This window comes from Mirounga angustirostris, unplaced genomic scaffold (genome assembly GCF_029215605.1).
Source record: "Mirounga angustirostris isolate CCGP_5_RB_7025 unplaced genomic scaffold, mMirAng1.0.hap1 SCAF_3, whole genome shotgun sequence".
Classification (NCBI taxonomy): domain Eukaryota; kingdom Metazoa; phylum Chordata; class Mammalia; order Carnivora; family Phocidae; genus Mirounga; species Mirounga angustirostris.
In genome coordinates this window covers 136,787,523-136,804,578 of record NW_026991711.1, presented here as the reverse complement: position 1 = coordinate 136,804,578, position 17,056 = coordinate 136,787,523, and the positions used below count along the sequence as shown (strand labels likewise).

Sequence of the window (17,056 nt, the reverse complement as noted above, 5' to 3'; positions counted from 1 at the left end):
TAATAATTGAGTAAGATGAGATTAGTCTGTAATAATTATTTTTAAATCAAGTACCCATGATATCTTTCCTCATTGATACTCTAAGAATAAACCCAGGAGGCCATTTTGAATCCTTTTTGGCCCAAGAAAGGTGGCAGACCACAGTAAAGAAAACAGATTCTGGAGCCAGACAGACCTGTACCAAATCCTGAGTCCAACACAGGCAGGTGATTTAACCTATGCCTGTTTCCTAATCCATAAAACGGGGATGATATTAATAACTACCTCACAGTTCTATTGGAAAAATTGAATTAGATCATTGTTGAGCATAGTCCCTAGCATATGTGTGCTCAATAAATGTTGGCTGTGATTAAATACAATTGCATTTCCTTTTCTGTTTACAATCTGTTTGTGAAGTTGGGAGAGGGTAAGCAGGTATTATTAAACTTGCTTTATAACTTAAGAGATTTGTAATCTGGAGATGTTAGGTACTTTTTAGTGATTTGGTAAGACTAGAATCCAGGGCTCTGGAGCTCAGTCTTACCTTCACTTTATTTAGCAGTCTCTTGGGTCAAATGCATGTATCTCAAATGCTGTCATTAAATTCTCAGAGCAAGACATGTATCATATAACCTCACTGATACGAGGAATTCTTAATCTCAGGAAACAAACTGAGGGTTGCTGGAGTGGTGGGGGGTGGGAGGGATGGGGTGGCTGGGTGATAGACATTGGGGAGGGTATGTGCTATGGTGAGCGCTGTGAATTGTGCAAGACTGTTGACTCACAGATCTCTACCTCTGAAACAAATAATACAATATATGTTAAAAAAAAAAAAAAAAGAAGAAGATAGCAGGAGGGGAAGAATGAAGGGGGGGAATCGGAGGGGGAGACGAACCATGAGAGACGATGGACTCTGAGAAACAAACTGAGGGTTCTAGAGGGGAGAGGGGTGGGAGGATGGGTTAGCCTGGTGATGGGTATTAAAGAGGGCACGTTCTGCATGGAGCACTGGGTGTTATACACAAACAATGAATCGTGGAACACTACATCAAAAACTAATGATGTAATGTATGATGATTAACATAACAATAAAATTTTTTTTAAAAATCTCAAAATAGAATTAATTTTTAACCTCAAAGAACTCAATATCTGGCATTGTGTCCTTAGCCTCAGCATTCTCCATAGATAGCAGAGAAACCTACCTACTGCAAAGTTGACCATCCACACCTCCCATAAGGTTCTTCAATGGTGCCCCAAATGGCTATAAAATAATATCCAGTGCACAGAGAGTGCATAGCAGAACCCCCTCAATCTGACCTGGGCCTAACTCTCCAGTCACATTTACTAGCATGCTTGGTCTGGGCCTTCATTTAGTGTGAAATAGCTTATTGTTCCCTGCTGGAACTTTCCTGACATCTTTCTGGCTCCAGTCCCACCCCTGCACTCCTGTCAAGCTAGGAGTTCTTTCTTTGTTCCGGGAAAAAGAGCACTAAAATATTATTTTTTTGCTGCTGTTAAGAAAGGGCTTGAGAATGAACCTAACATCCAACAAGGACTGACTAAATGTATTAGGGACATTCAGAGGGTTGACTACTATGCACCTATTAAAAATCCTATCCTTGAAGAATATTTAAGGTTAAGGGAGAATACCACAATACACTATTAAGGGCAAAAAGTTGGGAATTGAAAAATAACCAGAGGAACATGCACCAAAATGCTGATAATTATCTCTGGGAGATGTGATTGCAGGTGTTATTTATTTTTCTTTAACTCTTTTCAGTAGTTTCCAAATTTTCTACAATGAACACATTGACTTTAACAATAAAAAGTCATTAAAATCTTGAGGTAATCTTATAATGAACCCTACACTGTAAATGGGCAGTACATCCATCTTCCCCTCTCCCAAATCTGAATCTCAGTGGCAGTAATCCAGTGGTTGGCTGCTTGGGCACGTAAACATGAGGGGTAAGTAGTAAATTGCCTTCATAGGGGAGAGGCAACAAATCCAAACCCAAGAAATGGCCCACTTAATGCAATCATTTCTTCTGGTAAATTCTACAAGCTTTCACTTAGGGCACAGCAATCTTTCCAGAAAAAAACAAAGGCAAAGTTTGCCATGCAGTGAAAGAAAAGATTCACAATGGATTTCTTATTTCATAAAGATTAGGATCTTTAAGTCATGTTTCTCTTTTCATCTGATTTGCATTTGAGGATGAATTTCGTAACTTTGAACATTTCTTGGCATATCCCAACAGAAATCAAAACCCTAGGCATCACTGATTTTAGGCTTGCTAATCTGGGCTCCCCTGAGGAAGCAAATTTCCCTGTAATTATCAGGATTTCAAATTTCACACCCTCAAAAACAGTTTGGACAGATAAAGACCCTATTAAAACAGGCTCTACTAATATGGAGAAAATAGACAGCCTCTCAAATGCCCTCTAGAGCAAGTGTGTGGAACAGCAGGTGGGGGCTGCCTTAATGCAGCCAACTGACCCAATTAACAACCCACTCTCACTGCGTGTTTTCTCCTATCACTTAATCATCCAAATTGTTTCCTTTTAAACTTATGCCCTATAGCATATGTTAGAAAATATTAATTTATCACATGAAATAAATGAACTCAACTTTCTGAGTTACTCGCTCATTTGGAAAATTCCAGAATCTGCCAAGAATTCTGTGTGTGTGTGTATTGTGTGTGTATATATATGTGTGTGTATAGAATATTGTGTATATATATATACACGTATATATATGTATTCATATATCATATCTTTGTTACACATATTTTACATATTTATATACTATTTCTTTGTTTTATGTATCTATATATCCCCCCCCCACCCCTTCTGCTTAGGCCAACTAACTTATCCCTTTCTCAACTAGTTAAGCTTCCAGGCTTTTGGGGAATTTCAGAATTGCAGACCTACCTAGAACTAGATTTGGCAAATGGCATCCACTTCATTTCCCTCCCATCTTTAGGCTGGTTTCGGACAGACCATGCTAAACAGTGGGACATCATCTCTCACTTTACTTGGAAGAAGAGGTTGAGAGGCATGGACGACGATCAGAGCCCTTTGTGTTCTTGAAGCTTCTTTATCCAGCGGGCCCCTGAGCTTATAAGATCCTGCTTACCTGGTCACTCTACATCTTTTTCCCCTTGGCCCCCTATCCAAAGTCTCTGCTCAAAGGTAAGCAGAAGGAACATTTCTATTGGCAAGGGGCTCCACTGTATCTCCTTGCTGTAGGGTAACCTCTTGTTTTTAGACTTATAAACAAAGCAGAATCAAAACAATTAGCTCCAAGAGCTCATTTGAAGTTTGATGGCCCTGCCTGCGACAGCAGCACCATCAAACTGTCATTGTTCTATGGTACTTGCCCCCCAGTGCCATTCAGGTCTGAACCTGTGAAACCAGGATGGGCATTGTGAGTCACTCTGCCTGCCACCACATAAAAAGCTAATTTCACATTCAGAATGTATGTTTTTTTTTTTCAATACCAATAGCAACAAGAGTATGCCAAAAAATTTCCCCTGAAGCTCTATTCTGTTTTTTAAACTACAGAACATTCTTTCATAGTTTGACAGCTAAAATGCTGCAGTTAATGTAATAAACAGAGAATTTTTCTAAGTAGCCTGTCAAAACAAGTGACACTTTTTTTTTTTTTTTTGGTAGCGAGTCTCAGATTCAGAACAATGGGAAGTACCTTTCAAAGCAACATCTTCATTATACAATCAAATTCTCAAAGTAATCTTCTCATCAAAGAATATTGTGTTATTTCTTTCCCAGTAATTATCAGAGTTCTGCAGCCTCTCTGGCAGTGGTGACTATTATAAAATGCAGCTGTGCTGAATTAAAAAAATTGGGGGGTCCTGCCCCAGTCGATATGGAGCCAATACATCATGCCTCCACATTTCCTAATGACTTGGCTGTCTGGGCAGTAAAAAGTCAACATTTCCAGGACCTTTAAACATGCCCTCAAGTTTCCAGGAGCAAAGTGCTCAGCTGGTTTCTTTAAGGATAGCAGTGATACTGGCAATTCTTGATCAACTAAGTGTATTTTCTTTCCACTTAAATAAAATAAAGTTGAAGCTCCAACAGTTATTATCGGACTCCCCCCACCCCCCAAAAAGTGTGTATGTGTATGTATAGAATTTGAAAGTCTGTCCCCCCAAATTAGATTCTTTCTTCATCACTTTCCTATTTCTTCGGGGCTGTCATTCCAACAGAAAGAAAAAGAATACTGAGTCAGAAGAACTACCAGCTCGATTCTAATTTTGTAAATTTCATAAAACCTGGAAAGACGGGGAAGTCCCAAGGACACCCAAATGATGTGTCTTGGAATACTGGTGAAACCTGTACTTTCCAGTGATTGACTGGAAAAACCCAACCTCTGGAAAGTAGTTTTCTCTGAAGAATCTTTGGGCTGCCAAGGATCATGCAATTCAGTGCTGTATGGAAGAAGAAAAGCATAAGCATAGGCTCCTATTTCTAAGGGTCACTCATGAAACCAGCTCTCAGGCTCTTGTGAGGGTGAATCAAGCAATTAGCATGAATGTTTCTCGCACACAGCAGGCTCTCAATAAATGTTTGTTGCATCAGAATCTAATTTGGGAGTGCCTCCCCTACTGGATTATAAAATTTCCAAAGGCAGGAACCATTTTATTACTTTTTTTAAAGAACCTCTTTGGCCCATGCTCAAAAATTTTTGTAAATCAAATGGCATTTCTGCTTCTCTTGAAGCAACTAAGAGCTGAGGGCACATTAGCTGGGACTATATATTCATTTGACCATTAATTCACTCAGCAAAGGTTTACTGATGGTCTGTTGGGTGGAATGCATGGAGCTAGGAATATGGCTTTCTCTAACTTCTACGCCAGATTAAATCCCCCTTTCCATATTATACTCCATTAATATACACTACATTTTCCTTTGTACTAGCATGTACTACAGCCATGATAAAATGATTCCTTGCATAACTGTTTAAGGTCTGTCTCTTGGACTAGACAGAAAGCTCCAGGAAGGAGGAGCAACCTTCTTGTTCGATGCTTTAACCTTAGCAACTAAACATAGTATCTAGAACAAAATAGGTGTTTATCAAATATTGGTTAAATGAATGAATGAATGAAGTAAAATGAGACGTGTCCTTGCCTTTCAGAAACTCACAGCTTACAGCACTGTTTCTCAACAGGAGCATTAGTTTCAGGACAGCTCATTATTGTGTAGGGTCCTAGGTATTGTTGGGTGTGTTTAGCATCCCTTGGTCCAAGCCACTGCCCAGTGAATGGCAGAAGTGTGGCCCCTCATGCACTGATGCAGCCAAAACATCCTCCCACATTTCCAAATGCCCCTTAGGAGGCTGTCCCACTTCTGATCCAGAACCACTGTATGGTGTTGGCTTGAATGAAAGTGGCAGCAAAAACGGGATGGATCCAGACAATGGGACAAAGGTGTATGGAGAAGGGAGAGAGGACAGCAGGCTGATGTGAAAGAAAGCACGGTTTAGAATGGGGTTCATCTGAGTTCTCCATGCCCTGATGATTCTCTCGTGTCCCCTCAGCCACCCACCCCTGTGATCCTTCAGGGCAGATAGAGCATATATTGGCTGGGTAAGGTTCTCAGATGCCAACCATAATTAGGTCAGTGAAGTGCTGGCTTTTCTGTTTGATAGTTTGGATTTTTCTGTAAAATTTTTGTTTGAATAAAGGGTTTTGAGGCTAAAGCAGCCGAACTAGAATGAATATTCTAGAGCTAAAAATGATGGTGCTAACTGGAATCAGGGCAGGCCTTTGATACACATGGTGGTGGACATTAAGACCCAAAAGAAAGTTTTGACAAAGGGGACATAACATGACAAAAAAATGAAATATGTTGAAGGAAGGGAACAGGAGCACTGAGAAGTCCCGTAGGTTGGTCTGAGGGGCAGATGTTGGGGAAGTTGGTCTGAGGGACATAGCACTTTTGGAAAGTGCCCAGTGGACACACAAGATATGTAAAGTTAAATACTCTTGTCAGGACCCGCTAATAAATGGAGGTTGGCCAGGCCCATGACTCAGAGTTGACATCCACGGCTGCTGGCCCTGGTCGCAGGGTGGAGGGCCATTTTATTCCCAGAAGAAAAACATAAGCCTGTGTGTGGTGGCCTCAGAACTAAGTGCCAAGTCATCCCTTGGGGCCGAGGATATGCTACTCTGTATGGCCCAGAGCAACCAGGAGAGCTCCCTGAGTGAAACAGGGGCTCAGTACATTCTTTCTGAATCCATCTGATTAAACACTTCAGAACCCTCCAGCATAGCTGATGGGCTGTTACTGAAGGTGAGGAGGTTTCGGCTGAGACGGAAGGGAGAGAGCATCGCACAAGCAGAAAGGAGGCCTGGCAGCGCTAATGGAGCAGTGGTATTCTCCTAGGAACGCGTCTCGAAGCTGAAGAGCAGCAGGTTCAGAACCGCGGGAAAGGATGTGTTGAATGAATGAACGAACGCAAGCACTGGGATGACGTCTATGGTTCTGATGACCTCCGCCCTCTTGCATTAGAAAGAAAGGGGCTGTCGCAGTCTGGCACAGAAACCGAGCAGTTTCTGTTTGTCATTGCCCAAAGGTCATTTAATAGGCGGACTCAGTGTTGACATCCTGAACCCACCGCCAAAAATCTGTACAGTTTTCACTCATGCAAACGGGAAATGGAATTATCTGGTTCACAAATAAAACAGAGGGGAGACAAACCCTGCTGTGTCCCCCCTACAGAGCCTCTCCTTTGGCCCTTGGTGAAGGCCGGGACTTTCGAAATCAGCCTGGTTGCCTGTGGCCCCCGCGAGCGTGCTTGTGCACCCCCGTGGGCCCCGGGCCCCGCAGGGGGCGCCGCCGCGCTCTCACTCACGGCTTGCGGAGGATCATCCTCATGTGGGCGTCCGGGCCCATCTGCGACAGCAGCAGCATGGTGTCCTGCAGGTCCTCATCGCACTCCTTCTTCTCCTCCTCCGTAGGCAAAGGGGCATCCTCGGGCTCGTCATCCAGAAATCGATAAAATAAATATTTGTCTTGGAAGTGGTGCTCCTGGTCCACTACGCGAAACATGAAGACGAGCGTCAGCTGGTGTCCCTCGGTCTCACAGCCGCGTGCACCAGAAGCAAATGGACGGGGTCGGGCAAGAGGGCCAAGTGACAGCAAAGTGGTGAGACTCCTCACCGCCCTCACGCCACCTCGCCCAGGGCCGTGCAGCTGGAAGACGTGACTTCCCCACTGCGCCCGGGCACCTCGCAGCTCTCTCGGACCCGCCCGGCTCCAGCTTGCCCTACAACTTTCTTGTGACAGCCTGCCAGCTTTTCTGAGATGAGCACTCTGACCAGCAAAAATTGCCTTGGTGACATTTTCTAGCATGTGGGGCACATGTCCCAAACAGGAAAATAACCAACTGCCGGATCATGCTCTATAATGGTTTTTGAGTACAGACTTAAAACAACCCGACTTTATAGGGATCGGGATTCATGTCTTTCTTTCTGTATGTACTGTTTGTAAACATGTCCCGCTGCAATGAAAAAAAAAAAGTTAGAGTAAAATTAATTGTTTGAACAAAACTGACTAGACCAAGCTTCCAGGCCATATAACCCTAGAAGGGACAGGTCTGATTTTAAAAGTTTTTTTCTCTTGTTCCTTTTTAAAAAATTTTTTTTATTTTTTATTATTATTATTTTTTAATCTAAGGACATCTCCTTCTGTTTTTTTCCCTTTTTTAAAATTATTATGTTATGTTAATCACCATACATTACATCATTAGTTTTTGATGTAGTGTTCCATGATTCATTGTTTGTGTATAACACCCAGTGCTCCATGCAGAACGTGCCCTCTTTAATACCCATCACCAGGCCAACCCATCCTCCCACCCCCCTCCCCTCTAGAACCCCCAGTTTGTTTTCCAGAGTCCATCTTCTCTCATGGTCTCTTGTTCCTTTTAAAGAAAAAGATTTAGATTATGGTAGGACACTCAGTGAACTTGACTCAGAATCTCTCCCTTCTATATCTGAAAGCTTTTAAGCCCCTTTTCATATGGGGCACCAACACTGCCAAAAGATGAAGACAAATAGTAGATTCTTGCTGCTCAAAACATGATCCCAAACAGCAGCATCAGCATCAGCATCATCTAGAAGTGTGTTGGAGATACAGACCCTCAAGAGGCATCCCAAAGCTGAATCAGAATCTGCATTTTAACAAGAGTCCCAGGTGATTCGTATTCACTTTAAAGCCTGAGAAACACTGGTGAAGCCATCATTAGACTCTCTCTCAGTTGCTGTTAAATTAAATGAATGATTTTAGTAGTTTGTCAGTTTGGAAAAGTGGCCTGAAAGCAAATGGCACGAGCAGTTCAACCACAGTTCCACTCCAGTCCTGACCAGCTACCCTGCCCAATGATCGCCCCTGCAGCAATCAGGGGCCTCAACTGTGGAGCACATTCCTGATCTTCAATACGGTCATCCTGTGTGTATCCAAACTGGCTCTCCCAGATCACACCATAGTTAAAAGGCAGCTTCTAATTTCATTACTTTCTTTCATGCCATCAGCCTGGCCACACATTTCATTGCTCTTCATTCTGCCCCCACATCAGGATTGCTATGCTCAGAGTATAATCACACTATCAATGAACTGTGAATGCAAACTAATAAACATAATTGGAACTGATGCACTCGACTGATGAACTCCAGTTGCCATTTCATTTTCCCTTCATACATTCTCCCAAGTTAGGAAGGCACAATGGGGGAACATAGCAACTGACAGCCTCCACTCGCTGCATTTGTATTGCAAATGAAGATGCTGGCTCTGCGGGCCTCTAAAGGGATCATTAATTCTTTCTTGCCCATGTGGGAGTATAGCAACAACTTACTGGGGAAACGCATTTAGCACTTCCAGAGGGCTTTCCGGGGACTGCGGCTCGTCTTACCGTGGTTGAGAACGCTGTCCTCCACCAGCACCTGCCACATGCCAACAGCCTGAGTTCGGGAGTGAACGCACGAAGTCTGCTGCAGCATCCAGTCCACCAGCTCGGTTCCCACACAGCATTGCCTAAGGAGAGCGGGGACACAAAGGGTGGGAAGTCACCCCCTTGCAAATGAAGGCTGGGAGATGGCTTTTGAAAGACCTTCCCGAAATGCTCGTGCCCTTCTAAGGATGGCACCATCTCTGGGGTCGAGCTCAGGGAGCTCCTCTCTAGTTTAAACTGGAGGAGTTTCCTGGTGCTGTGCGCTTTAGGAAGAGGCTTAGCCTGGGAGGGGTCATGAGATACAGCACCGGGCCTGCTCTTCCACCGTAAGAGGTCTCAGGGCCAACAAAGCACGGCATGGTGTGGCCTCCAGTTCTCAAACTTTTGTACAAACCAGCAGAACCACTCAGCTCATGAGGGAACCTTCCAGGCAATGAAAAAGCATTACAAACTGCAGCTCGGTGGGGAAGATTGAAGGGCCACGAGATGGGGCGCATTATCTTAGCAAGCTAATCCCAGGGCCAGAAACTCTTTTGCCCTGAGCCGGTCCCAGAAAATCCCAGTGTAAAATGAAGGCAAAGCAAAATTCTGACTTCCTTCACCTGAGCCTTGTGAGGAATGAGTTAATGCTTGTGAGGCACTTGGAGGTGCTCCATGAAAGGCGCTGTATAAGTGCAAAATTATATAGCACTTTATATTTTCAAGTAATACTACTGATCTTCCTCAGAGGGGTGTTGGGAGAAACAAGCAATTAGTGATGCAAATCTCTTTGAAAAAAGTCCTATGTAATGAGCATGAACACTGCTGCAGAGCCTGTCATCTGAGGAGCTCCACACTCTTTCTGTAATAGTCACACATTCACCCCCAAGTTGCTCCTCTGTATAAGTTCGTCGGGATGGGCAGACTACATGTATTAGTTAGGAAACATATAATTATACACACACACACACACACACACACGGGAGAACACTGAGGTGGGGTGAGAGAGAAGGGCAGGTGTTTGTGGCATGATGGTTCAAAGGTGGAAATGGAATCTTGAAGCCTTAGGACGGGATCCCAGGGGACAACACAGCAAGTCACAGAGCAGCTGGGTCTGTCACTCGTGGCCTCCCCTCCCCTTCTAAGGATGGCACCATCTCTGGGGTCGAGCTCAGGGAGCTCCTCTCTAGTTTAAACTGGAGGAGTTTCCTGGTGCTGCGCACTTTAGGAAGAGGCTTAGCCTGGGAGGGGTCATGAGATACAGCACTGGGCCTGCTAGTTAGTAGCTATGTGACTGTGGCCATATCGTTGAAACCCTCTGGTTCTCAGTTTTCTCATCTGTAAAAAAACAAGGAGGAAAAGATAGCCTCTAAGGCCACTTCCAGTTCTACTATTCTAGAGATCTGTCCAAGCTCCTGGGATGCCCTGATTCAGGTCCAACCCTGGAATATTTCACAAGGAAGATGTACTGAGAAGGCCATCAGGTTTCCAGGGCTGCTCTGAAAACAGTCTATACGCCCATAAAGAACTTCAATGAGCAAAGGAGACACCTAGTTACTATTCATTCTGAACACATGACCTGTCAAAACATGCCTCTTCTAATTTGAGAATTTCTTAATGGGAAAAGTCATATAAAAGAATAAAAAATTAATTCCATGTGGCTTTTAATTCAATGATTATCTTTACTAAAAGGAACTGAGATGATCCCAGAGCACCTGGGCCCTTGTACAGGGTATGAGAATCCTGCAGTCAGAATACAGAACAAAGACACATAGCTGTGTCACTTGCGGCTGATGGAATCACTGCGTTTCCTCTGCATTAATGATCTCTAGCCACTTTAGAATCGACAGCAGACCTTAGCATGGTGACCATTGGGGATGATACTGCATCTGGGGAGAGTTCAATGCTCTAATACTGCAGCAATGGCATAAGTGGGTGGGGAGTAGGAAGGAGAGAGATGGAACTGGGAAGTACAAGGTGTGGGGCAAGGAACTCAAACTGGGATGCAGAAAAAGGAAATCATCCCTTTAGCGTCCAGTTGAGTGCATGGGTTATTACCAACAGATCATTAATTTGTGTCATAGGGTGTGGAATAGACATGACACCTATATTTCAGGGATTTAAAATGTTAGTACTATGGAGCAAGAAAGGGTTTATGGTTTCTGACTCCTGGTTTCCATTTTGTCACAAAGATGACATATTTTAATGGAATTTCCCTAATGCAAGTCAACATTTGGAAAAGCATAGTCACATTTTAAGTCAGAGGAAAAAATAATAAAGACTTAGAAAGAAAAAGGTCCTTCAGCCATATGAGATTTTGAGATTCACTTAATGAGTTAAAGTGTTCTAACTCTCTCTGGGAACACGTGACACATGATTATTTTTTAACCTTTCCTTCCTTTAAAATTATAGCAGTGTGTAGAGACCACAGACTCCCAAAAGAATGAACTTCCAGGGTTGGAGAGTTCCAAATGCAGTCATCCAAAATGGTAGGTAGTAAACGTCAACATTAAAAGGGCTAGATGAACAATCTGTCTTAAGAAATGGAAGGTGTCTTGTTGATAAGACTAAAGTGTTTTTCAAATCCCATCTCATTTCCAAAATTCTATCCAAGGAGAGGCCAATTAATGTAACAAATATACTGTCAGTTTGGGTCTTGTAAACATATTCATGACAAGCACAAGCAGAAGAGTGTTTGGTTGCATGGAGTACAGAAAAAGTGATCCAAAGAGGAAGAGTTTGCCATGTTTTCCCATCTCTGTCCTTGGGAAAGAGACTGGATCTTGAGGCACATGTACTTGAAGGTTTGCTATAGGGTGAATCAGGTCAAATTTTACAGGTTCTATCATAGTTGATAGTCACTAGAAAGATATATATCTTTCAGGATAACTTCAAAATTTGTAATCTAGCTTTTCCTTATCCCTTATGAATTTGGGTCATGTGAATCAAATGGGTTTTGACTCATGCCAAGTCTGATGGGTTCTGAGGTCATGTCTATGCTAAATGGGAGAGCTGAGTGATTGCTGAAAGAGGGTTATGAAGGTGATCCATGGGTACAAGTAGAGAGTGAAGGCTTGTGTGCCATACATAGGCCATTCCAGTTCCTAAATCCTTGTTGAATTGAAAAAAAATCAAAAGCCAAATCAGACATGGATCTTCAGTTGACCTACCACTGTTCAGTCATCCCAGAAGATTCAACTAAATACTTTCTTAACTCCAGTGACAGCTACGAGTCCTTATTCTAAATGATTATAGATGTGATACAGAGTTGTATATTTCACTATATGCATACTAGACTGAAATCCTATAGTAGAAAGTAAACTCTGTAAAGAACATTGTATAATTTTGTTTACTCCTGTATCCTTGGGGTTTAGAACACAATAGCATCTGGCGCCCAGTAAGTACTTAATACAGTTGTGGAATGAATGAATGATAGAATGAATGAAAAGATCATTGCAGTTGGAAATCAACCAAGTTTGGTTGGTTTAAATCCTGTCTCTGCCAATCACTAGACTTGTGACTTGGACAAGGAAAACTATTTAATCTCTCTGAGCCTCAGTTTTATCATCTGAAAAATGGCCTAACACCTACCTAGCAGGGTTGTGGTAAGGGTAAAATAAGATAACATATGGAAAATGGCCCGGCAGAGGGCTTTAAGCACAAATAAATGCTCAGTAAATGTAAGTTGAATCTCATCTAAATCTAATAATTTCCTTAAAAAGACACTAGCAAACAGAAATAAAATTTTTCTTTCTTCTCTTTGTTTATCACAATTAAACCAATGTCCAAGCAAATTAGTTTAGGAGTAACTGCTGGGAATATTAAGGATAATTTAAGTTAAGCAGGGATCAAAGACAAGCTTAGATCTTCCAGACCCTGGAGGATTATAAAACAAGCTGCCCATGGATGGAAAACAAGAAAACGCAAGTTTGCTACAATTTCACTACACATGAATCTGAGGGGGCTGGAGCCTTTAGGATTATTGCACATACCTGTATGTCTTTAGGTGGTATTTTCTATCTCTTATCATGTGAGGTGCTCGAGAAAGAATGGCATTTCGTAAAATTTTTCCAGCCCTGAGGATCTTCTCTGAAGGGACCTGGATTTTAATCAGGTGAAAGGAGAGGAAGAGGAAGAAGGAGAATTTATAGAAGGAAAGCAAACCAGATGAACACTTTCTGACTCTGGCTTGAACAAATAAAACTCATTCACACATTTACATTGTTCACTTGTCTGACATGTCACTGTTTTATTTAAGAACTGAAACACACTGAATATTTACTGTGTCTAGAAAATGTATCCAAGGTTTCCTGATGTGATGCTCTGACATACTGACCACCTCCAGTGGTTACTTAAGAAGCTAGCTCTGATGGCTCATCAACCCACCTACATCCCATTACCTTGCTAATGGTGTTAGCAGGACGAAGAGGAACGTGAGGTTCAATGAGAGGTGTCTGAAAAATAAAATGTTAAGGCAAAAGAAAATTAAACAAAAAGTTCGCTAAAGAAAATTATGGGTTGGGGGATAATAAGAAATATCCATTTTTATAAAACTCAAAATAGAATTAAAAAAACAAGAGATAAAATCTGCCTGAATAATTTGAATGCAGAAGCATTCAAAGGGCAAAATTAGACCTTCAATTTGCCAACATTTAAATATAAATTATTAAAAATGAAAAAACCAAACCGATAGGAATGATTAGATGTTTGCAGGCTTAATGAGAAGGGAATCAATATCTACGCAAAGCATAACAAACATCAGAGCATAAGAAAAAGCAAAACAAGATAAACATGTATGGAGATTAAAATGACCTATCTCAGGGGATAGGGATAAAGTATTGATTTAGAATGGAAATGAGCGATTTCATCCTCTGTCATGTAGCTAAGATTCTTTTTCTGCAACTTGTACTTTTGGAAAAAAAAGTTTTAATGTCTAAATGATCCTTCTTGCTGGTTTTATGGACTCAAGTTCCTAGAACCCACAGGGACAGCTAGTGTACCAACTCTTTCATTTGCAAAGTGCCGTACAGTTTTCAGGATTCCATGCCTGTCAGAACAGCTCTAGGATCTACATGAAGCTCCCCATTATCCACATTCTTCAGATGAAGCTGCTGAATTGGGATCCCAGGAAAATCCCTTGGTACACAGCTACATAGGTAGGTCCATTAGTCCTCCCAAACCCCTCCCGCAAGTTCTCTGTAATATCTGGCAATGGCATTTCCAGACGGAGGAGAAAGATAGGTGTGGTCAAAGATGGTGGTAGGACCATCAATACCAGAAGGTAGGAGATGATGGCACGTTTAGTTATGAGATTGTGATAGGCAGAATAATGCATCCCCCCCCCCCAAGATGTCCATGTCCTTATCTCCAGAACCTGTGACTATATTAGATTATATGACAAAGGGACTCTGTAGATGTGATTAAGTTAAGGCTCAATATAGGAAGATTATCCTGGTGTTTCCCAGTGGGTCCAGTGTGATGATATGGGCTCTTAAAAGATGGAAGAGGGAAGCAAAAGCGTTATAACCAGAGAGACAGCAACGTGAGTCAGACTTGGCCTGATTTTGATGGCTTTGCTGATGGAAGGGACCGAGAGCTAAGGAAGGAAGTCAGCCTCCAGAAGATGGAAAAGGTGAAGCAATATATGGATTTTCCCCTAGAACCTCCAGAAGGAATTGGCTGCCTACACCTTTATTTTTAACCCTGTGAGACCCATTTCAGACTTCTAACCTACAGCACTGTAGAATTATTAATTTGTGTTGTTTTAAGCCACTAAGCTTGTGGTAATTTGTTACAGCAGTAAAAAAGCAAACAAAAAACCCCCTAATACAGACATTATTACACTATTTATACTAAAAACCCTACTTTTTGCAACATCAAGCCATTACACTGAAAATGAATTGGTAGATTTTCCCTCTGGTCTAATTAAAAAAATAGAATCAATGGAGGAAATAAAAGTCAGTATTAATTTAAAATACTTTATGCACCTAAATACAAATACACATGTATAAATACATGCTTTCCTTTTTATCTACAGCAAATTTAAGATGAGATGCTGCTTTGATATTACAATAGAATTAAGAAAATAGGGGACAAAATACAAAGCTTTAAGAAGAACATAGATGAGATGCTGATTTACTCTGAATGACTGAAATCTTACTGACTTACTTAAACATTTCCATCACCTCCAGGGCATCAAGGAGACTTTTTTTTTCTCCTCTTGAAATCACTAAAGCACAGGTGTCAAGCAATATTATAGTATTTTAGCAGCACACTGTTTACAACCAGCATAGACCAAGGAATATCAATCTGGTTCAGTTCAACAGGAGATTTAAACAGAGACTGACTCTGCCCAGAAATAGCCCACATTCCCTTAGGGCAGACCGTTAGCTGGGAGAGTGACCGTGCCCTGTGTTTGTACTACTTCCTCAAAGAAGACGGAGTTGTGTGATCCCAAGTCACCGGAAAAAGTGTTCAAAAGCACCAGACCAGCGTGTGCCAGGGCCCTGGAAATGTGTGTGGTTAAAACATGCTGATTATTTCCGAGTTGTGAGCTCCCATTAGTCATGTATCCCATTTCTTTACATTACACGGGTTGGTTTATATGTCTAGGACTATGCCTGGTTATGTAGGTAAATTGTAGAAGCTTCTGGTTATTCTTGAAGATAACAGAAATCCATTTCTTCTTCTTGTCTTAGAAGAAAGAGGTGCAGGTGTATGTGGTCTAGAGTAGATGGATGTGGGATTAGCTTCTGAGGTAACCTTGTCTTTCCTAGGAAAAAGTTAACTTCCCTTTGCCGTACTATTTGAGAGGCTGGCTGGGAGAGAGGTCAAGAAGATGTCCATGCTTGAGGATTACTGATGAATATTTATTCTTTGGTAGGTGCAATAAAACATTATTTGAAGATTGAATCTTTTCATTTGTTTCTACAAAAGTGGCTATATTTGAACAAAATGCTAAAAGTGGCCCCTAGGTTAGTTAATTTGTATAGTTCCCTTTTTGATTCCTTGGACCCCTCAAAAGAAAGTATTACGAAAGCAAGGGAAGCATCAGGCTTCAACCAGAATTGTTCCTTTGATTTGCAACTTCTAAAGAGGTAAAATGTACGCAAGGTTGCCATTCAGTCTGATAATCCTAGTTCTGGTTCCAGGACCAGAGGCTGTTTAATCTGTTGAAAGGCAGCGTTCTCAGAACCTTTTCTGGCTCAAAGATTGTAGGTTTAGGGGTAACACAATGAATGGATGCTTTGAGAATGGGACAGTCCTTTTATTTAAATAAAACCTCCAAGGAACCCATGCAGGGTGAAAGCAGGGAAAGTTTTATTTTGGGGGAATAAAAACTTGTCTTTGAAAGGGGACACTACACCCAGTTAAGCGAGAATTCCTATTCTATGCCTAGCAGAGCCGGTGAGACAGAGGGCATCTGTAACACAGGCAGTCCAGGTTCCTGAGAAACAAAATCACTGGCCAGTGCCTTTCAGGGACCTCTCCATTATAAGCGTGGCTTTATTGCTTTTGGATCTGCTTACTTCCTGTTTGGTTTGCCTTGGCTTTCAAGGGAAGTTCCTTTTAAGAATTTCACCTTAGCTGTGCTTTGGGGAATGGAGGAAAGGAATTTCATTTTACAAATGATTAGGTTAAATAGGAGAGGGAAAGAAGCAGCACGGTAATATTAGTGAGAATCAAAACAAGAAAAGCAGTCCTGAAGGCAAGACCAAGCACCTCCTATGTCAGGCTTTTGACACGTGTTGTGCACATGTGCACCTCTCTCTGTGCTATCTCATTTTTCCTCAAGAACACGAAGGCCAGAGACACATAGGGACTGGGCTCACTCAGCTACTACCTGGAAGATCTGGGGGTGGCATCCAGGTCTACCCCACTCCCGTGCCTATGCTACAGGTACGATGACCCCATCCCACCTGCACTTTTCTTCGAGAGACATCTTTGCTCACCCTTTGAAGAGTTAATGTTCTGCCTGATTCAAGTCCATTGAGAAAAGCGCATCTAAGCCCTTCTAAGTGATCAGGTATCAGACTTGACCTTATGAGTTTTTGGCAATAAGTATTCACAGTGACACACTGAGATGACATATTAGCATTAATGCATCATGCTTGATCTGAATTAACTTTT

At 42.0% G+C, this 17,056-nt stretch overlaps 1 protein-coding gene across 10 annotated transcripts in view; it reads right to left on the bottom strand.

The window, feature by feature from the left end:
- RAPGEF4 (Rap guanine nucleotide exchange factor 4) overlaps positions 1 to 17,056 on the bottom strand; it is a 289,375-nt gene that overhangs the window by 73,358 nt on the left and 198,961 nt on the right. For all 10 annotated transcript variants that reach the window (XM_064586688.1, XM_045868609.3, XM_045868610.3 and 7 more), the window contains 4 exons: positions 13,327 to 13,380; positions 12,919 to 13,025; positions 8,909 to 9,030; positions 6,854 to 7,037 (listed from right to left, as the gene is read on the bottom strand). In XM_064586688.1, the coding sequence (XP_064442758.1) occupies positions 6,854 to 7,037; positions 8,909 to 9,030; positions 12,919 to 13,025; positions 13,327 to 13,380 (467 nt within the window). The remainder of the gene's footprint in view (positions 1 to 6,853; positions 7,038 to 8,908; positions 9,031 to 12,918; positions 13,026 to 13,326; positions 13,381 to 17,056) is intronic.